At 34.2% G+C, this 23,978-nt stretch overlaps 1 protein-coding gene across 5 annotated transcripts in view; it reads right to left on the minus strand.

Moving 5' to 3' along the window:
• Window positions 1-1,480: 1,480 nt before the first annotated feature.
• Window positions 1,481-23,978, minus strand: part of LOC106868476 (uncharacterized) — a 79,761-nt gene continuing 57,263 nt past the window's right edge. For 2 of the 5 annotated variants that reach the window (XM_014913757.2, XM_089359855.1), the window contains exons 13-20: window positions 22,202-22,384; window positions 19,609-20,140; window positions 15,492-15,668; window positions 10,474-10,797; window positions 9,163-9,342; window positions 7,580-7,893; window positions 4,648-4,882; window positions 1,481-1,796 (exon numbers count right to left, since the gene is read on the minus strand). In XM_014913757.2, coding sequence (XP_014769243.2) covers window positions 4,748-4,882; window positions 7,580-7,893; window positions 9,163-9,342; window positions 10,474-10,797; window positions 15,492-15,668; window positions 19,609-20,140; window positions 22,202-22,384 — 1,845 coding nt within the window. In that variant the 3' untranslated portion in view covers window positions 1,481-1,796; window positions 4,648-4,747. Of the gene's footprint in view, window positions 1,797-4,647; window positions 4,883-7,579; window positions 8,068-9,162; window positions 9,343-10,473; window positions 10,798-15,491; window positions 15,669-19,608; window positions 20,141-22,201; window positions 22,385-23,978 lie in introns of those variants that run through there. The other 3 variants (XM_089359856.1, XM_089359858.1, XM_089359857.1) reach the window with 3 other exon arrangements.

The raw sequence follows: 23,978 nt of genomic DNA on the forward strand, positions 1-23,978 counted from the left end.
AAGGTCTGGTAATCATTTTACATTCCCCATTTACATACATTTTCCATTGTGGGTATTTATCAAGACTTGTTTTATCTATCGATTTATCAGGACTTGTTTTATCAATCGAACAAGGCTACTTTCTCTGAGGTAAATTATCAAAATAATTGCAGTATGGAAGACACATGATAGCCATTCAAAAACACACAAAGACTGTTAACTTCACTTAAACAATTATGATTTGGTGTCAAAATTTTCATCATAGTATTTGCAACCTGGTCAATAATACAGTTCCACTGCATTTGGTCTGGAGTAAGGTTGTTGGTCAGCATATATAGGTTTCAGAGTCATAAATATAATCTAACAAAATATTCTTTCTAGGACTGGGATATGTAGTGCATTGCTGTACTCAGGAAGACCTGCCCACCACAACAGAATTGAGATTCTAAAGCCAAGGTGCCACATAAAAAGCATTAGTGTGGGTGTTGAGGCCACATAAAAAGCACTGGTGCTGGTGCCACATAAAAAGCACCCAGTGCACTGTGTGGAGTGGTTGGTGTTCAGAAGGGCGTCCAGCTGTAAAAATCAAGTCAAAACAGACTATGGAACCCGGTGTGGTTCCTGTCAAGCCATTCAATCCATGCCAGCATGGAAAATGGATGTTAAATGTTGTTAATGATGATAGTTTCAGATTTTAACTGTAAAATAACATTTTCCAGACATGGTTCTGATTGGTGTTATTCAGTAACTGTCTTTTCAATGACACTGTTTTTAGTAAATGTTTTCCAAAATTTAACAATTTTTATCAAATTTCTCTGTTAAACTCTAAGAACTACTTCTTTTATGAACTCCAAAGTAATTTTTATCTATCTTTTAGGTTTGTACAAACCTAACTTGTGACCACTGTTTTACATACCTCCACATTCATTTCTGTCAATCTTCTCATCCAACTATTTTCATCTTTCATCATCATTTCTCTTCACAAGATGGCTCATTCTCTGCAATTTGTCTTTTTGTCCTCCTCTCTCTTATTGAAACTCAGGATTCATTACCTATATCTTATTCCTATATATCACAGCTCCTCTCACACATGCAACATAAACCTTCTCTTCAATTTAAGTGACATTTCCTTCCTCATTAGTATACACTCAGTTCCTGAAACTTCTTCCACATCTATCTCATTCTAGTCACTATCACTGAATCCATACACCTTATATGTAAATGTAGTTATCACATCAGTTAAAAACTCTCTCACACCAATACATTTTCAATGAACCCATCCAATACATATTATACATGTAATAATGTTTCCTCCAACATTATTCCTGTGCACTACACATGGTAACTTTACCCACATGATTTACATTGGTCACCATCTTCATCTTTCTGAAGTTTACCTTCATATCAGACGTGCCTTCCACCTACTCATCTTCTCTTTCCATCCATCTTTACTCTCTGCAATTAATAATAATAATATTCAATGAAAATCCTGACAAACTGATACCTGAATTTGAATAGAGTTTATTTATATTTAAAAACAAAATAATTGTTTTGGGGAGCATTAATTCCCAAGAAAACAACAGAGAGAGAGAGAGAGAGAGTTGACTGGATTAATAAATCTTCAGGAACCAAGACAAAAATGAACAACACTTTTGTATCAGGTTTGACTGATTCATCGGCATTAGAATCCTCCTGGTGGACTTAGACACAAGTGTGGCCCAGCTCACAGCAGCAAGTACACTCAAAGATTTCTTAATTCAAAGAGTTGTCTGTCTGAAATTTGTTTTCAGGGGATTTCTGTCAGGCTGAGGTTCTTGCTGCAATGATAGTTTTTAAGTTAACATTAAAATCAAAAATATCTAATCAATCCTAATTACAAAATTTCAAACAATCACTAATGATGGTATATAACAATAAAGTCAATACCAAAATAATACATGAAGTGAGATATTTGGATCTGAAGATTTGCAGTAGTGTTCTATGCCATTATTTGTTTAGGAGAAAGGCACTATTTAAAACAGAGTTTCCTTCCCCATCATAGTTTGCTTCTTGTGATATGTATTATGCATGGGCAATCATGGCTGTGTAGTTATGTAGTCCACTTCACAACCAAGAAGTTTTGGTTAGTTGTCTCCTTCAATACCCAAAGAGAAACTATGTATAGTAGTAGAAATCAACTGCCCAGTGAATGTTAACATAAAGCTAAAATCAACCAAAAAGAAAATACCTAAGCTGAACTATTAAGAGATCTACAGTAACTCTACCCAGATTACAAATTCAGGTTTGTCCCTGTAATTATTGGGGCACTGGGATATATAACACACTGCTTAAGTACTAATCTTGAGAAATTAGGCTTCTCAAAACCAGAAAAGAGAAAGGCGATTTGAAGACTACAGACCCAAACCATCACTACATTTGTAAAGTTTATCATTTAAGTATTTATGTGCACGTCTAGATATGCAACCATATGCATGAGAATAGATACCTAAAACAAAACATACAAATCTGCATATGCACTGACTCCAAATACTGCACATATTCACATATACATGCAAAAATACCTTGTTGATGATGTTGAAATTCCAATGAAAGAACTTTGGATCTAGGTTAGAAACTGGCTCTTTCTCTATTGGCAAGAAATCTTGAAATAAAACTAAATAATGACATACATGCATGTATATGTACATGAGATCCCATGATTGAAAAGTGAATGATATGCAATCCCTGTTGATTAAATGACTGGCTGCTTTGTACTTTTGAAGACAGAACTTCAAGGTATATAAGTATATGGAGGATGCCAGTTGTATTAAGAAGTGCTGAATGTCCGAAGTGAATGGAATCCATGGATGAAGGAGTACAAAAGGACATATGATGAAGTGGTAAAAACTGATCCTAAGAAGCTGAAGTAGATAAAAGACCACAGACTCTGAGAAAGTGCTGAGTTGGAAAGGACTGGTCTAACCAATGCAAGTATGGAAAAATGGATGCAAAACTGATTAAGGTGTTGGTAATGGAGATTGGGGTGTACAATATCTATCAATAGCTATTATGTTCATATTAAATTTCCATACTCAGCCTTCTGTTTTTCTTTGTCATTTTTTTCATCTCTCACTTACCTGTCTTCAAGCAATGTGCCTCCCCACTAGTGCCCTATATCTCTCCCATAGTGCACCTGTATAATGAAGGATGGTAGTGTATTAGCTTTCTCTGTTTATTTTTGATCCTCACTTTACCATCACCCATTTCTTAATTGCTAGCCATCCCTTTCTCTCTTAGTCTCTCCTAATATTCTCTCAGTTATCACTTACTACTGACATTCATCACTCACTATCTTTTACCAGCACCCATCCTCTTTGCAAACCATCACTAATTCTCACTTGATTCTTCCTCCAGCACTTATTGTTGACATTTCTCTCTCTCTCTCTTTCTCTAACTCACTTCCAGAACTCCATCTTCTGTCATCCAGTCTCTCACTATCCCTTACTCTTATTTGTCGAGTAGCTTATTCTGTTTGTATTCAATATTCTTACCAACAATCATTGTGTAGCTGTCTGTCATTCTCTCTTCCTTTACTCTCCCTTATATAACCCACTCATGCCTATCACTCTAGTTCTCTTCTGTTACTCTCTCCAGCCCATCGGAAAACAGATATAAATTTATGATGGTGATGATGGTATTAACCTTAGTTAGTTAGGCCTGCCTGCTCAAGGAACATAGGGCTACCAGAGCCTTCCTGTCATTTCTTTCAAGTGTCAGGCCTCCAAACCTCATCCCAGCCATTGTCATCACCCATGAGATCCTTTTTTATTAATGCCAACCACTTCTTCAGACATCCTTTCTTCCTAGGACCCAGTGGAGACCACTGATGATACTGGTGTGGAAGTTGGGAGGAATCCAACCTGATCACCAAGCCAGTTTATCCTCCTGCTAGCCATCAAATGACTTAGTGTGCATGAGAACCCTGATTTTCACAGATTGATGACACAGTCTCTGTATGAAATTTCATAATCTTAGTAGAAAAAAAAAGGAAAAACCCCAAAATCTCTTGACACTTATCATAACCATCTCCTTCTCATCCACTCAAAATAACATGTGATTTGACAATACAGTGGAACCTCAGTTTACAAATGCCTCTCATCACAAACAAATCAGTTTATGAACAATTTTTCAAACATAAAACATTTCGGATGACAAATAGTGTCCCTAGTAATGAACATGCAAGCTGGCACAAACAGTTGGTGACAAACTGGGAGTATCAGCAGGTGAGCACCGTTGCGATCTAGCTTTTTCTCAGTACACATCTCTGTTTGAATTTGCCATGCCTTCTCTTGAATATTCTATGGGAAAAGTAGTTTCAGTTTACTAAAATTTGGACAATGATTGGTCTTCAGCTTCCACTGAAGCCAATAGTTCTGCTGAACTTGCAGTTAAACAGGAAATGTCATTTATCTTATGAGTAAGAATTAACTAATTTTCTACAAACTGTAGTCTCTCAACAGAACAAGATCAAGCAACAAAGTGTCTTTCTAATGATTCAGAAACCTATTGTTCTAATTGTACTAAGAATTTGAAACAATCTCCTGAGTTTCATTCCACATCAAGACATATACAAGTTTCAAAAACAGAAATATACATTGGGAATACAGATAGTAAAATGAATAGAGATACCAGAAAATTATCCATAGATTGGTGGTTTTGATCCTGTCATTTGTACAGTATTACATTCACGGAAAGAACATTAATTATCAGAGGACACAGTCAGCCAGTCCTACAAAAGCACCACAAAGAAGGAACAGCACATTGTTGTAAACAGCAGATTAAACGTTTCATAGTCCTGGAGTTTACCAATAACAACTTTCTTCTCTTCTTTGGTTGTCTTCAGTTCTTTTCTGAGACTTTCAATCTGGAGAGAAAAAAATAAAATGGTTGAAATTATGTTTCTGTTTCCATGCAGCATCTGTACTACAATCTGCAAATTGTTAAGTTAAAAAACACACATGTTCAAGACACTTAACTCTGTTGTAACCATACTTCTATTAGAAATACACTGGCTTTGTTTTAATTAATTTTGAAAATAACGAAAAATTTAAGTAACTTTATCACTATTAAAATGGTGTTTCAAACATAAATTAACATGAAATTTTAATGGAAGGGTTTAATTTAGATTAGTTCAAAACAGGAAGTTTGTGTAATAGAATCTGAAACAGATTTAGTTTTATTTACACAACATAGAATAGATCACTTAGTACAAGCATTTAAAATCAGACAAAATGCATTTGTGGTTTCATATTTCACACATTGAGTTTAATCCATTGGCATTATAGGCATTGATAGAATACCAACAAGTTGAGTTACTGACCTTTTTCCTCATACAATATATTGATATTTAGCAGAAGCAACAGAGTGACTCAAGGGCCGAAAGTTTCATGTGTTGGCACTTATCAAACTAGTATATACATATACTCATATTTTGAATTCTATTTTTCCTGTTTGCACTACCACCACCACCACCACCACCATGCATGCATACATACATACATACATATGGTGTGTGTGTGTGTGTGGGGGGGGAATGCACACTAAATTCACAACCAAGAATCGAAACCTCAGTTATCATGCTTTTGTCCATTGTTCTCAGAATCTGCACTCAGAATTTATTAGCATCACCTGTCAAGTTCATCACCATCTTAGTTGAGTTCAATTCAGATAGTCCATCCAATTCCATTGTTACTGAGCTTGTTCAACTTCAGTACAGGTATTAATTTGAGACACCTACAGGAAAACATTTGCTTTTCTTTGCAAATTTTAGTGAGTTAACTTCTCTGTCTCTCTTTTCTTCGGTTATCCATAGACAGTTAACTTGTCATCAATGGCAAACCTTGTGTGAGCTTTACATCATTACATTTCACTTTCCACACAACTGAGTAGGAGACCTCTACGACTACAGCAAGAAGTTCTCTAGTAAATCAGACTCATATTTGTATCTACTTCCAAGTCATTGTAGTTGTGAAAAACTTTGTAACAGATGAACAGAAGCCATGATAAGTATAAACTGTTATCTGTTGATTTATTTCAAAGCATCCAGAAATTACCAGTTATACAACATGCAATCTTACCCACCCAAACCAGTCTAGTACATCTTAAGCATTGCAAATAATCTTTCTTTTCTCTCTATCTATATGTGTATGTATATTTCATATATCTAGCCCAAGTGGTTTTATTTCTGTATTTACATCATTATCCCCTCCTTCTCCCCCCTCTCTCTCTCTCTCGCTATATATATATATATATATATATATATATATATATATATATATATATATATATATATATGTATGTATGATGATGATAATTGCATCATCTTGTCAGAAGATAGCTCTCTTACATTCAGCCTGATTGTTCTGGCTTACTTTCATCCTTGCATTTTCACAGATATAACTTTTCAGGTAACTAGGATATGAAATGATAGCAAGATATCTGTATATCATTGGATTTAAGTAATAAAAGCCTGTACAACACTTTTGCCACTCTCTCAGTCATCATAGTATGTTTGAGTGAGAAGCATTGCAAAATGACAGGTACTATTTTGACTGCAAGTTTTATGTCAGAGTATCTTTGTCCTAGAAGAGCTGCCCTCCCCATGGCTTTGTCAAAAAAAAATTGGGGGGAACCTCCTGGGAAATCTATTTAACCCATAGACGGGACCCGGACAAGTACCACTAGTCTGGGTCAGAAGAGACCTGGGAATAATGGTAATTAAGGAGTATATTAAATAACATGCAAGATAAATTTTGATTTATTGAAACTAACTCTGCTTCAAGAGTTAAGAGAGATCAGTCACTCAATGGCAACTCCAGATGAGAAGGGGAGATAATCTCATGAATCAAGAATTTTCCTGACATGCCTTTAATGAAAAGACAGTCCGATTGTCTGAAGAGAAGCAGACAGCTGTGAACTCTTGTTTCTGCCTTAATATCAATAGGTATCACCTGCACAGCAATTTATGGGAATCAAAGCTTGTCCTGCTCTTTTTTTATAAATGTCTATGTGCATCATCTGCTGAAAATAAGGTTGGACAATTGATGTGCTGATAATCCCTACTGAGGCTGAAACCTCTGTACACAGACATCCTCTTATCTTTAGACTCCAAAAGATGAAATAAGTTAAATGAAGAGGAAAACAAAAAGATGATAAGAATCCTTTCTACTATAGGCACAAAGTCTGAAATTTGGAGGTGGGGAAGGGAGTAGTTAATTACATCAACCCAAGTGTTTCACAGGTACTTAATTTATTGACTCTGAAAGGATAGAAAGTAAAGTCGACTTTGGCAGAATTTGAATTCAGAATGTAAAGACAGGTGAAATACTGCTAAGCATTTTCCTGGCATGCTAACAATTCTGTCAGCTCACTACCTTCAAAAAGATGATAATAATAGTCATCATTGTTATCACTATGCTCAATATCATCAATATCTATATATATATGTTTGCAAAGTTTATTGATTTTATAGTTCATTAGCTTTCTTTATCTTTCAATCCTGTGTCATACATAAAAGTTTCATTTTTAAAACAAAATTTAAAAAATACTACACACAAATTACCTTAGAACATAGATTTTCATGCTTCTTTTTAAGTACCTCTAACTCTTGAGATGTTGCTTTTTCAAGTTTAGTCTGATCTGTGCTTGCCTTTTTCCACTGTTGACACTCGTTTCTGACTTCATTTATGATTCTGTTTAGTTTGTCGATCTCCTCTTCATGAATTTTCTTTTCAGACATCTTTTCATACTCGAATAGCATCACCAACGTTTTTTTGTCAGACAGACTTTTCTCACAGTTACTTTTGGTTTCACGTAAGACCTGTTGAAGTTCTTCACATTGGGATTGTGAAGAGGCTAATTCTCGGGAGTGGCAATCTTTATATACACACATATGTGGATGAGTGGACAAACAAAAGAAAGAGGCACTCAACACATTTAATAGGAGTTACATATATCATTAGTTAAAACAGGTTGATTTGGCCCCATGCAACTTAAAGTTTCGTAAGCTCATTACAGGTATCTAACTTGTCGGACTCAGGCCGAATCAACCTGTTTTAAATAGAAATAATAATAATAATAATGATAATAACAACAACAACAACAACAACAACAACAGCAACATCAACAACAACAACAATATACAAACACACACATGCATATAATGTTGAAAACAAAAAGACGTATAATAAAAAAAGCATAATACAAAATGTACAAATAGTGAGTAAACATTAAAAGCAACTATTGAAATTCAATGAATTCAAATCTATATGCCTCGTATAATGTAGCTGACAAGTAAGTAAGATTTTAGTAAAGTGCACTGAAAAGTATTTTACAAAAGTTAACTATTCTTCTATTCTGCTACTGGTTTCAGGCACTGGACTGTTCTCTTCCTGGGGCACAATCTTCTGGAATCTCTTGTGGCTCATATTGATCCCAGTATTTTTTTTTGCAGTTAATTAGTTATTTTATTGGGATTTATTTGACAATTTGATACAGCACAATTCATATTTTAACATGTAAACTCTGAGATAGAGACAAACTAATTATATACAAGTAAATACAATTTCCGTTCATCAGGTAAAATAAGTGCATCAGTAAGGCAATGCTCTTGACCAGCAACATTTTGTACATCAGAGACAGTACTTCTACATGTCTATACATTCTATATGTTAACATATTTTACATGTTTATACATTCTAGAATCTAAAATAGCAAAGCTTCACATTCTACATACAACATTACACTCATAGTTAAAGCATGATTTTTATCTTCTACTATAATGGAACTAAACCCAATAGCTTAATTGCAGGTAATAGCAATTCTTCAAATGGAAATATTTTGACAAATGCAAAGGTCTATTTTCTGCTATCGAATATTCCCACAAACCTTCTTCCTTTCAGTTGCTGAAAACATACCACAGTTACCCTGTCTACACTTCCCATCCCGTCAATAACTTTAGAGCTGCCTCAGTCAATGCAGGCACAATGAGAGATAGGTCTGGAGAGATAATGTAAATGTGCATTGTGTGCAAGAGTTAAGATGGAGAGGAACCTTAATCAGATTCCTCACAGGCAAAGAACAAAGGTAGAAATTCTTGAGGGTAGGCAGTAAGATTTATAGAATTGATCTCATAATTATAGTCACCTTTCAACATCTGTATCTCGTCCTCCAAAGATTTACATTCAGTAATCTTTTCTTCATAGGCACTCTGTATTTTAACTATTTCTTGATTGGAAGTTTTTGATTTCTTATCATTCTCAATCATGTATTTGGTTAGTTGATTCACCATTTCTTTGTGATCCGCATAAGCAACTTTTGACATCTCTTCAATTTAATTTGAAAGACAATCAGATAAAAATAAAATGTTATGTTAGTTTAATTGTGATTAGGCATCATGATGATGATGCATGTTTATTGTCAATATTGTGTGAGTATTAACCTCTTCTTTGAATTAACATTAGCAATACTAATTATTGATTACTTGACAAACAAGCACAGACAGTGTAGGGTTGAGATAAAATTCTCTCTGTATTCTCTGTAAAATGCTTAGAATTAGGGAAAATGTGCAGCTGTAGAAACAATGTCAAAAATGGAACATACAATTAGGGCCAGTGCAAAGAAACATGGGGCCCAATTACAGAATTGTCATGGGGGGGGGGGCCCTCTATTTTACAAAAGCTGAAGATTGATGTTGTATGCTTCATGTAGCATGCCAGTCCCAGCCAAAAAGCATTGAAAGCTTGAGGCTCCACCATTAGCCACAATGATATACTAAATATTCATTATAATGTCCTCTGCTTGAGTGTGTGTACAGGACCCTCTCTTGGCACAGGACCCAACTTGAACAAATCTGTCTAATTGGCTTAAAATCAGCCCTGCATACAATTAAGCCACAGTTCTCTGTGTTTAGAAGAACAATAACATTAGAAAAGATCATAATACCTGCTTTGAGCCCAAGCTAACATGGAAAGTGGATATAAGATGATAATGACAATCTAGGAAGAAATTGAATGTTTCACATAAGCTAAATTGTTTTATGTTGCATTTATACAAATTTCTATGAAGTACATGGATAGTTGAGATAGTTGACATCTGTTACTTGATATATCTTCTTCATATTCATGCATTAAAAAAAAAAAAAAAAAAAACTTCCAGTGTCTTTGCTTTTACCATGTGCAGTAGCTACATTTAAATGTAACCTGGGAGCAACAGGCATTATTGCCAGGAAAGATGCTTTGGTAGAGTGACAGTGCTATAAAAATTTAGGTACAGGTAAAAGATATGAACATTTTGTTTAAAAGCATCAATATCTTTAAATACAACTTCCAGAATAAACAATATAAAACATAGAAACTATTGTTTCTGCCCTTCTTTAAAGAAGAAAATAGTAAATGAAATAAAATTTAAACACACACACACAAACACACACACAAAAAAAATTTAAACTAGAATTACCATTTACTTTTCTCATGTAATTATTGTAGTCAGTTTTTATTCTGCAAAACACCATATCATGATCAATTTTCAACTGATTTATATGAGACTGGAATATTTTTATCAAAGTGACTATCTTATTTTCATGTTTAAGTTTCAAAACTTTTATCTGTTCTTCCAGTGATTTATTCTTGGTAAGCTCTTGTCTGTGGGCATTTTGTATTTTTAAAATTTGTCGTTTTGAAGTTTTCACTTCCTCATCTTTTTCACTCAGGTATTGTGTCAGCTCTTTCCTCATTTCATTGTATTCCTTTTCAACTTTTACTTGCTTCTCTTTCATTTGTTCTTAAAAACAATGAAAAAATTAATTTGCTAGATTAGTTTAATATTATTTGGTAGTCATACAAATGTTTTTATTGTGTGAATAATAGCTTATTTATTAACTTAGTAATAAAACTTATTGATCTAAAAAGCAATTGAACTATTTGTATTAACTACATTGCTCTACTTTGCACTAATATAGATCTTAAACATCTATGTACATAAATAAGTCAGACATTTAATAGCTCTTTCTTGCTCTGTCACCTTCATATTCAGGTATTAACAAATATAAAAAACTCCCCAAAACATTATGCATGGTAGCTGTATTTAAATAAGGTCCAGTAATGAAGTTGTAAATATTATTGCTTGAAATGTCTTTTTGGTAGAATATTGCTATAGAAATTTATGTACAGGTAAAAGATATGACCCTGTAGTTTAAAAGCATCAATAATATTGTTAAATAGTTTTAAATATTATTGTAATGAGTATACATTGATACGCAAATATATAACCAATAATTCCACTTCTGTCAGCCTCCTCAAGTAAAATTTCAAATAGTAATAATTTCAAGAACATAACAAAACCCCGTCTACATGATGAAACATGGAAATGAACCAAGGACACTGAGATCTTCAACCAGTTCAATGTTCCATTACTAAGCTATTGACTATCTGCAAATGACCTCATAATTTATAGTAAATATTTACTGTTAATCAGTGATGAAGTGTGGAAAAGGCCACAGAGATGCAAAATTTCAAAAGTAAAAAATAAGGTGGTAATAATAAATATAAGAAAATAGTTCTTCCTCCCAGCAATACTTGCTTTGCCCCAGATACTGGCAACCCATGCTATATCACTGCTGTCAATAAAAGGAAAATATTTTGCTACTGTACACCAAAGAAAATAGTGAAAAAAAATAGAACTTATTTCAAATTAAAAAACAATTAATTTGTGTTTTTATACAACTTTACTTCTTATACTTGTTTTACATTTGTCTGAAATATATATATTTACACAAAGTAATAGAACACATTGAAAAATTGGAAAACCCTGTTCTTATCAAACATTTTTACCATCAGACAAGTCAGGGTTTGGTAAGCGCACGCAATTCAGTTTTGGATTAACCTGCTGAAAATAACATGCAATGTCTCACAAATTCATCACACATTATCATTGTCATCTAATGTCCATCTTCCCTGCTGACATAACTTGGACAATTCAGCAGGAACCAACATGTTGGAGGACCACACCAAGCTCCAATATCTGCTTTAGCATGGTTTCCAAGGCTGGATGCTCCTCCAGTGCATTTTTCATGTCACTAACATTAGTGAGGTTGCCATGTAACCACCAAAACTAAAAATCGCCTTGGCTAAATAGGAATATAGTAGAGAAAGAGTGAGAAAAAGAGAGAGACAGACAGAGACAGAGAATATGTGCTAGGTGTCAAGAAGCTAATGTATAAAAGGAACATATTGCTTGCTACACTATTAAATAAAGGCTATATTGATCAACATAGATTCTAGACATAGAAAAGGTGAAACTATCATGACTCAAATGCCTTCCATCATTGTGTTCTTACATGACAAACTATATTTTGAGCCAAGTAGAAAGGCTTCTGCATGGGTGTATGGCCTGATTGATACAAGGTCAAGTTTCCCTCAAATAACACACTACCCTCTTAAATTAGGATATATTAGAAAATGTAATCCCATATATATACAAACAGATGAAATGATTATATTCATGTTGATGCATAATAATGATTATGGTAGGATTACTATTCTTGTGCTAAAAGTCACAAAGATTCATTGACAGTACAGATGACAAAGCTGATAGAATAACAAGCAATTAACCCAAGAGGTTGATGTTTCATTTTTTGGATAGCATCTGCCAGTTTTGGGGCCTATAAAGAACATCTGTGGAAGAAGATGAAGAGAAATTTCTGATGTGACTGTGAAGTCCAAGTAACTACCAACAGTATAAGCTTCAGAGATTTCACATATATATATGTGTGTGTATATACAGGGGTTGGACAAAATAATGGAAACACCTAGCATCATAGCATCATAATTTTGAAATATCTATAAAACCGTCAAAAGCTTGTTTATTTTTATGTTTTTTGATTTATTATTATTGTTGCTTAATATGTTTTGCTAAAATTGCTGTTTCTTTTCAGTTATCATCAGAAAAAGGTAATTAAAATTCATTAAAATGACAGACCTATCAAACTTTCAAAGAGATCAAATTGTTGGTGCTCATATGGCAGGCCCTATCAAAAAGAAAACAACCAAAATGTTTGGTGTATCAAGAGGTACTGTCTCGAAAGTAATGACAGCCTTTGAGAAAGAGGGAAAAACCTCCTCATCGAAACAAAACTCCAGAAGAAAACCAAAACTTTCAAATAGGGACCGTCGGACTCTTACGTGAATTGTTAGAAAGGATCACAAAAGTAAAGCTCCCAAAATTACTGCAGAGCTTAATGACCACCTCAAGAGCCCAGTTTCTACAAAATCTGTTCGCCAGGAGCTGCACATAGCCGGATTTCACAGGAGGGTTGCAATCAGAAAACCACTACTTTCAAAAACAAATGTTGCAAAGCACTTAGAGTGGAGTAAAAGCCTACAGAATTGGTCCCTATTTCTGACCACTGGCCGAGTATATGTGTAGAGACATCCAAAAGAAGCATGTGACCCAGACTGCCTTCTTCCAACTGTTAAACATGGAGGAGGATCTGTGATGATCTGGGGGGTTATATCTTGGAAATCCACCAGCCAAATGGTTTCCCTTCATGGCAGAATTAATAGTCAAGACATCCAAAAGAAGCATGTGACCCAGACTGCCTTCTTCCAACTGTTAAACATGGAGGAGGGTCTGTGATGATCTGGGGGGTTATATCTTGGAAATCCACCAGCCAAATGGTTTCCCTTCATGGCAGAATTAATAGTCAAGACTATTTAAGCATTTTATCTGATCAAATTCATCCTATGATTGTGGAACTGTTTTTGGAGGGAAACGCAATCTTTCAGGATGATAATGCACCAATTCACAGGGCTAAAGTTGTTACTGAATGGCATGAGGAACATTCTAGTGAAGTTGAACATCTTATCTGGCCACCACAGTCTCCAGATCTCAATATTATTGAACATTTATGGTACATTTTAGAAAAACAAGTAAGGAGTTGATATCCTCCATCATCATCACTACAAGAACTGGAGACTGTTTTAGTTGAAGAATGGACAAAAATTCCTTTGGAAACAATTCAAACTTTGTACCAGTCCATACCTTGTAGAATTAGAATTCAAGCTGTAATTACTGCCAAAGGTGGTCCTACCCCATATTAGAATAAATTTGTTTGAAATTTTAAGGTGTTTCCATTATTTTGTCCAACCCCTGTATATATATATAATATTTTTCATGTCAGTGTTGTTGTTAGTTTCTATTCTATTAAATTCTTTTCTGAATCTTCTTTCAACTTTCTTATTTGAGAATGGAAAGATTATTTCGGAGAAGATATCAGATCATTATTGTTATCTTGCAATATCTTCATCTGTTCCTCTGGTGATTTACACTTGGTAATCTCTTCTTCATAGGCATTTTGTATTTTAACCTTTTCTTGCTTGGTAGCCTTCACTTCCTCATCTTTTCCAAGCAGACATTGGCTCAGGTTTCTGTTCATTTTATTGTATTTCTCTTCACTTTCTTTTGTTTGGATTGGTCTTAAAGACATTATAATAAAATTGATTTGTGAAGTTAGTTTAAGATCATTTGCATACAAATAGCTTTATCAATATTTTACTGAAAATTAACACTTTTCTAGATTTAACTTTAATAATAAAATCAGCTCAGATATTCAGCCATGCTGTCTTCTATATCCAATTGCACCTCTTGCTTTGTTCATTTCCTTCTCTTCTTTCACCTCTTGCCGCTTTCTCTTCTTTCCTTCTCTTCTTCATCTTTCATATAAACTGCTGTTTATAATTGCTGTCTTCTTAAGTTAAACAATAATCCTCAATATATTGTATTCATAAGAGAATGGTAAATATCTTTTTTTCCTATTATTTTAATTTCCCCATTTTCATTTTCAATTTCTGATATTTTTATAAAAATTGCTGTTTCCTCTCCTGGAACTTGTAATATATATGGCACTGATTGTGGGTAGTTCATTTTTGCTGTAAGTGGCAGAATGCATGAAACACAACTTAATTTATGTTGGTTGTACAACAAAACAACTAAACAAAAGATTTAATGGGCACAGATTTGATGTCAGGCACAATAACAGTACTTCGACAGAACTTCCCAAACATTTTGTTTCAAAGGGCTGCAATTTTGAAAAAGACTTGAAAATGCATATTCTCAGAAAATATTCTGAATTTGCTTCCCTTTCAATACTCAAAATGCATGAGGAGAAATATGTTTGTAGGTTATTAACATCACACCCAGGAGAAATGAATAAAATGACAGAAAAATATATCATCAAATTTACACAAAACTGTATAATTGAATATTCTTTTTCCTTTCCTTTTTTTCTTTTGTTTTCTTTTTCACTTTTTTTCTGTCTTTTTTTCTTTTCATTTGTTATAAAATTGAAGCTTAAAAACTGATGATGTCATTCCATCAACATGTGGACGCTGGTTGCTCTTGTTCATACTTCAACTACGCCCCTCCCCCAAAAGTTAAGGGCTTGTGCTTATAGTAGAAAGGATTATTATTATTATTACCTTGAAAATTCTTTTTTTGTTTTTCCAGTAATTTACTCTTGCTAGCCTTTTTTTTGTAGGTATTTTGTATTTTGAAAACTTTTTGCTTGGAAGTCTTCACCTTCTTATCTTTTGTTAGTTCTTTCTTCGTTTCAATGTATTGTTTTCCAGTTTTTATTTGCTTTTCTTTCACTTGCTCTTGCAAACATTGAAATAAAAATAATTTACTTGGTTAGTTTAACCCTCTAGCATTTAAACCGACCATATTTGGCCCAAATATTCTACATATTTTATGTTCAAAAAGTCCAGATCCAGCCTCTCACACCTACCCTATAATGTCATTCTGAAAATAAACAATCACATCATTGAAATATCAAAGCTACAAGAACAGCCATGATTAATTCAAAACAATGTGAATAAATAAACATTACATTTGACAGAGCAATCTGAATGCTAAAGAGTTCATATAAAAACTGCAGTTTCTAGTAGAGTGACAGTTCTATTGAAATGTACAAACAGGTGAAATATTTGTTCTTTCTTCAAAATAAACACGATAAAAATATAGAAAGTAAGAAAGAACCCACAGCATAGGTAAAAGTTTAAGTCTTGATAAAATGAGTACACAAGCTGGCTTGCCAGCTCCTGTTCAACCATCCAACTCATGCTGGCATGGGTTGGATGGTTCATTTTGTGATGATGATGATGTTTTATAGATCATTTAACTCACTATTTTGATGCATCACTACTTGGTTTTAATTAGTAGTGCCAGGTCAAACAGATATACACAAGCACAGATCTATACACTCGTGGATATGCATATATAAACACATGTATATATGTGTATAAATGAGTATGTGGGTATTTTGAAAATATCTCATTAAGTGACAATCATGCCCTGCATAGCTACAGGCTGCCTTTTGGCAAGACGTAGCACCCATTCAATCACCTTGTCAGGGATACAGTGAAGTCATGGGACTGCAACACAGCAGATTGTGAAGAGGTAGCTCAACTGAGCCAAAGGTGCTTCTTACATTGATGCTGAGTGGAGGAATTCTAGAAGATCAATGGTCAGGATCACCAAGCTCTACCAAGAAAGCAACTGCAATGCATCTATGGAGGTGATATCCATGGTTGTGCAATCAGCTAATGAAAGATTCACTATGACTCAAGTTCCCAATTCAAATTCATAAAAATGGAATTGGATGGTGACAAAAAGTCTTGGGAATTCATGAAAGCAGCAAAAAAAAAAAAAAAAATGTGTGATAAATTTCTGTGTAGTCTCTATTTACTAAATTCAATTCAGTGAGTAAAGAGGCTCTCATAATTTAACCTCTCATTTCTTAGCATAAAGTCATCTTATACTAGAATTCCATTCACTTGAAGAGAGTCTTAGTCTTACAGGCTGCATGGCAACCTCACTAGTACAGTTACTGCAAGAAAAGCATTTAATACACTCTGTAAACTGGTTGGCATTAGGAAAGGCATCCAGCCATAAAAGCCATGCCAAAACTGCCTTCAGAGCATGATGCAGTCCTCAGACCCATTGGATTTTGTCAAACCATCTAACTTATGCCAGCATAGGAGATAAACATTAAATGATGATGATGATGATGATGATGAGTAAAATCCATGCTTTAATAATTGCATTCACTAGACTAGTATACTATCCATACACTTCAGGTGCTCTTGTATACATAGATACATTCAGGATCATATTTTAAAAATGGACCCCCCCCCCCCAAAAAAAAAAAAACCAACATTTGCTTATGAATATATGATTTTAGGCTCACTGATGAATCACAGTTTTAATTTTTCTGGAACTGTAACAGATTGAAGTTACCGACTCTAAAATATTCCCCACTTAAACCCATTTAATATATCCACTTCTTTTATAACTTTCACCATGTCACATCAACAGACATAATTTAGCTAAATCCTTATCCTAGACCATACTCTACTAAAACTCTCTTCTTGTCTATGTTTTCCTTTGAAACATTAAACTCTGAGATTCCAAACTAGATATTAATCTGTTGTGAAGATATTCCTGTTTCAAAAGGTATAGGAAGCCCATAGACTCATACCCTTTCTGTTCACACTAACTTATGAAAAGTTACTAGATGATCCAGCTAATACTAACATGGAAATATTGATGTTAAAAAACCCTATCAACATCTATATAATAATCTACTTGTTCGTTTGTCTATTATACTTTAACTAGTTTAAATAGTTGGAGTGGAGTGAATGAGAGGTGGAGTAAAAGTGAGAGAGAGAGGGGAAGGATTGTGAGTACAGAAGTAAGAAGTGAAGAAGTAGAGAAAGATGTATAAGGCCGAATATGGTTAGTTGAAGGGAGAAGTGAAGAGCAAAAGAAAAAGACAGTGAGAGAAAAGAGGGAAAGAGAGGTGTTAACAATGTGCTGTAAGGTGGGGAAGTAAAGGGAAAGAGATATGTTTAGGATACAATATTTAGCAGAGGGTGATGTTTTGGTAGTGAGGTTAAAGAAAGGCAGATAGAAAGAGCTAGACACAGGAGACAGTTATATTGAGAGAGAGAGGTAGATAATGTTTGTATTGTCAGAGTAGAGTGGTGGTGTTGTTGGTGGTGGTGGTAGTGAAAAGTGGGTTTTTTTTTTTATTGAATCAAATTTATATTATTCTTCTACCTATTTGTTCACACTTTATACTTTAGTTTGTGAGAGAGCAGAAGAGGAAATGTGAGAGTGAGTGAGAAAGCCTGTAGCCAGTTGATGTATTATGCTGTCACTCAAGTGGTTAGTGAGAGGTGAAAAGAAAGAAATGCTAAAGACATGAAGAGAGGAATTACATGGCTAAAAAGTTTGTTGAAGAGGTAGGGAGAAAGAGAGAAATATAAAGTGCTTAGCAGAGGGAAATTTTTTAAATGATGTGATATATTATTGTGACTAGAAGTGAAATAACAGCAATATAAAAATAAAAATCATCCTTTCTCTCTTAAATAGCTTCTCTTAATTTTGTTTGCATTCTGTGGAATTTCCACGGGTCCCACTCGTCTATATAATAATCTGCTTGTTTGTCTGCCTGTTATACATGAGTTAGTTAGAGAGGTGGAGGGGGAGTGAATGAGAGGTGGAGTTAGAGTGAGAGAGAGTGGGGGGGGAGTGAAGAAAGAAGAAAGGTGATTAATATTATTACTCTTAGGCCAAATAGTCATGTGATCAGCTGAAGGTAAAGGCAAAGAATGAGAGAAGAGTTAACAATGTGTGGTAGGGTGCAAAAGGAATACTTATTATGCGGTTAAAAAGTTAGCTGAAGGGAAAGGTAGATAGAGAGAAATAGACAGGGAAAGCAGTTATATTGAGAGAGAGAGAGAGAAAGTGAAAGAGAGAGAGAAGCAGATAGTGGTGGTGGTGGTGGTGTGATGATATTGAAAAATAATTTTTTTTATTGGACTAATTTTTTTATAATGACCACTGTATATGCATAAGTGGAACTATTTATCGTCTGTTCGCTTAAAAAATTGATATTTGTTTACAAGGGTTAATTAAGCCTAAATCCTGGATTCACAAGAAACATGGTTGCAAGCTGACCCAAAAATAATGTGCAGATATAGAGCACGGATCAGAGAGGATCAGCAAGAAGCTATAATAAAAAGAAGAAAAAAACAACATAGATGGAGACATGAGGAAATTAATATTGAACGAAAGCTAAACTATGAATGCTATAAAAATGCAAATCATTCTTTTTTACTTAAATAGGTCCTCTTAATTTTTTCCATTCCATAGAAACCTTGCCAAATCGGACTAGAACCTAGTGCAGCCCCATGGCTTACCAGCTTTCAGGTGGTTGTCCAACCCATGTCAGCATGGAAAGCGGACGTTAAACAATGATGATGATGATGAACCTATATGAGGTCACACTCCTGGTTCTGTGATACAAAATTACAGTTTTAAAGTAACCTAACTTGAAACCTTTCATCAAAATTTCATGTTAATTTATGTCCCAAACGTCAGTTTAACAATGACAAAATTATTTAACTAAATTTCTCATTATTTCAAAATTAATAAAATAGAGACAGTGTATTTCAACAGAAATATAGTAACAAAAGGGTTAAAGGTGTAATATACTAAAAACCTTATTAACAAATGTTTAACTAGAATTACCATTTATGCAAGTGAAGTCTCTTTTCATTTCATTGTAGTCTTGGACAGCTTTTATTTTTATTTCTTTATTTTGTTTTTCAAATGGATCAATATTTTTTTTCAACTCTTTAGACAAAGTTTGTCGAGTTTGCTCCAATTCATTTACATATTGTTTTTCCATAGTCAATTTTTCTACTGCCATTCTGGCAAGCTTCTTTTCAAATTCAGTACATTTCTTCTCTTTCAAAATAAGTTGGTCCTGTGTTTTGATGCACTTGTTGTTTAGCATATCATTTTGCTTTTGCAAACCTTTATAAAGCTTTTGAAGTTGGTTTAATTTTTTCATAAGTGATTGATTTTCTTTAGACCCCACTTTTATCTTTTCTCTCAAGTTTTCACAAAGCCTTTGTTCACATTCAAGTTGGTGTCCCAACTCTTGTTTTTCAAGCAAACTATTTTCATAATCTAGCAGCATCTCTTGTTGTTTTGGTTGTTTCATCTTATTCTGAGTTTCTCTAGTCCTTTCCAAGTTCTGCACAAAATTAACCATTTTCTTAAAAAAAAAAAAGAAAGAAAATCATTATAAGTTAGCATTAAATAATTGTTGATGTCTATGACTGGGATACTTTACTAGAGAAAAATAGGATCAAATTTTGGTATAAACATAATGTTTACTCTTATATAAGACACACAATTGTCTGCTTGTTAAATTTTAAAAATGGGAGAACTCCAAGAGTAGCAAAAATATATGTATCCAGCCATACAATATTGGCTTGAGTATGTTATTTGTCCTTTCATTTTTACATCCATTTTTCCATGCTAACATGAGTGAGTTGAATATATTATTGGATCCTATCACTAATCCATGCTTTTCTTTTTTTTTAAGTAATGGATTTTTTTTTTTACTTCACATATCTATGGAAGAATGAAACAAATCAATGATTTGTTGACAAGAGCAGTGACAGCAACACCATTTGTAGCTTGCAACTTTTAGAACACAAATGTAAACACACACACACACGTATATATACATACACATACATATGTGTGTGTATGTATGTATGTATGTATGTATGTATGTATGTATGTATGTATACATACATATATATATCTCTTTTCTCTTTTACTTGTTTCAGTCATTTGACTGCGGCCATGCTGGAGCACCACCTTTAGTTGAGCAAATCGAGCCCAGGACTTATTCCTTGGAAGCCTAGTACTTATTCTATCGATCTCTTATGCCGAACTGCTAAGTTACGGGGACGTAAACACACCACCATCGGTTGTCAAGTGATGTTGGGGAGACAAACACAGACACACAAACATATACATACAAATACATATATATATATATATATATATATATATATATACGATGGGCTTCTTTCAGTTTCCATCTACCAAATCCACTCACAAGGCTTTGGTCAGCCCGAGGCTATAGTAGAAGACACTTACCCAAGGTGCCACGCAGTGGGAATGAACCTGGAACCATGTGGTTGGTAAGCAACCTACTTACCACACAGTCACACACACATGACTGTCTTATTTCAGTTACCAGCTACTTAATTCTCTTCCAAGGCTTCAGTTGGCCTAGGTCTATAATAGAAGACATTTGCCCAAGATACCACAAGGTGGAACTGAATCTGATATCAGGTGGTTGGGGAGCACACAGCCACATCTATGACAATCATACAAATACATTTTCATATCTATTAACCCTTTAGTATTTGAATCGGCTAAAATTTTCTACCTGTTTTAAGTCCAAACAGGCCAGATGCAGCCTCTCGCACCAATCCTACAATGACTTTCTGAAAACAACATTCAGATCATCCAAATCACAAAGCTATAGGATAATGCAAGATTAATTAAAAACAATATGAATAAATGAGCATTACATTTGACAGAGCAATCTGAATACTAAAGGGTTAAATATATGTTAGCAGGGAATCCTTATATGCAAAGAATTTGAAGAAAATAAATCAAAAATACGATATGCAGTAGAATTTCCAGTCACAGTTTCAAGTAATGAAAATTTTGAAACCATATTACAAATAGGCACAGATTTGGCTGTGTGGTAAGAAGGTTGCTTTCCAGCTACATTATTCTGGGTTCAGTCCCACTGTGTAGCAACTTGGGCAAATGTCTTCTACTATAGCCTCAGGCTGACCAAAGCTTTGTGATTATATTTGGTAGACAGAAACTAAAAGAAGCCTGTCATGTGTATGTATAAGTGTGTGTGTGTTTGTATGTCCCCCACTCCACTGCTTGACAACTGGTATTAGTGTGTTTACATCCCTGTAATTTAGCAGTTCAGCAAAACAGACTGATAGAATTAGTACTAGACTTAAAAAAAAGAGTTCTGGGGTCAATGTATTCAACTGAAACCTTTAAGGCGGTACTCCAGCATGGCTGCAGTCAAATGACTGAAACAAGTAAACAAACAAAAAAAAATGTTTATGTGAAGTTGATAATCTTAATGCAGTTCTGAATGGCTAGCTTATGTCTTCCATGCTGCCATCACAAATCAAAAATAATATTTTTTGTCTCAATAATACAATCATTGTTAAATAAAATACACATTTTGTTTTCAAAAATCCACCCGCCTAAACTCACTGACCTTCAATATTACAGCCAGCTCAATTCTTACGTTAGAAAGTTCTACATGTATTGGAGTAGGATTTACTTGCTGTTGTTGTTCTGATTTGTATTTTGCTTCAGTCTGTTTCCAATTTGATTCTTTTGCATAAAATGATTCAAGATCTTCCGTCAGCTTTTCAATAATATGCTGCTTATCTGAAATCTTGAGATATGCATTTAAAAAAATCATATAACATATAACCATAACTGACTGCACTGTAAGATATTTATTTATATATCTACCCCCACCCTCAGCCTAACCCACACTCCACCCATGCTTTCCCCACTCTCACCTCCCCCTTCCCCACCTCCCAACACCCTCACATCACACCACACTACACCATATCACACAACACATCACTTCACAACACACCACCACGCACACACTAGCACTGACCAATTCCCTTCCCCACACCTTCACACCTACATACACACATACATACGTTAAGATCACCAGCATTCTCTCACACACACACAGCTTCTCGACTTGGGTTCACCACTTCTTTGTTATCTCCCCTTTTTTCTTAGCTCTCCTGTGTGATCCTTCTGTCCGGCATTCGCCATGAAAGATCGCTGACCACTACATTTATATCTTTTTTTCTCCTTGTTTCTCTCCTTATTTCTTTCTGTGTTCCTTTCAGTTGAAGAGCGTAGGCTTGAAACGTCAAAGACTTTCTCTATTCCCGAGCGTAAAACTAATACATCCATTTGTTGTTTTTTTCGTAAATTCTTCCATCCATATATATATATATATATATTCAATTAGCTAGTTAGAAAATCTCTATAAGAGATGAAAGCATTAATTATACAGAGAAGTAATGGTTATTGCTACTTAAACATGGCTGTTCAGTAGGAACTGATGTTGCTACCATTTTAACCCCAGGATGACACCTCCTCCAGCTGGTTATTCGATGCAATCTGCACCTGATTTATATTGCAAGCAGGGGAGTGAACCCCTACAATCTTCCAGCTTATAGACTGGCAGACTGTACAGTTTTGAGCCCTTTGTGCTCAATCTTGGTGGTAGACACTTGACTGCTAGAGATAGCAGTAGTTTACTCCAGCTCACAATATATAGTAAATAAGTGACACCCAGTCACTGATCTTGCAACAAGCCAGTTAGCTAGTTAGGAAATATCTATAAGAGATGAAAGTAGTAACTATACTGAGAAGTAATGGTTATCATCCCTTAAGCATGACTGCTCAGTAGGAACCAATGTTACTACCATTTTAACCCCAGGAGGACGCCTCCTCCAACTGGTTATATCTGCACCCAATATACACTAGGGTTAAAATGGTAGTAATGTCAGTTCCTACGGAAAAGTCATGTTTAATTGGCAATAACCATTACTTCTATATATATATATATATATATATATATATATATATATATATATATGTGTATATATGTGATTTTATATTATTAATTCATCAATAATCTATTTAGGAAATCAATATTTAGTATTTCAAAAGATATATATCCAACATAACATGGTAGCATAATAAATTTAAAAGTTTAAAACATAAAAATAAAAATACGGAATATAAATATCGATACATATAAAAATCTAAAAATAAATAAATATATGTTTAAATATATATGCGTATAAAAATTTTATGTGTAAATAAGCATGAATATTATAAATTCTAAAATATAAAATATAAATATAAAATATAAAGAAGCCTAAGGTTAAAAGAATAAAATAAAATATCTTACGATCGTTTCACTGATATTACTACAATCGCAAAGTGATCTA

This window comes from Octopus bimaculoides, chromosome 11 (genome assembly GCF_046866305.1).
Source record: "Octopus bimaculoides isolate indiv1 chromosome 11, ASM4686630v1, whole genome shotgun sequence".
Lineage (NCBI taxonomy): Eukaryota > Metazoa > Mollusca > Cephalopoda > Octopoda > Octopodidae > Octopus > Octopus bimaculoides.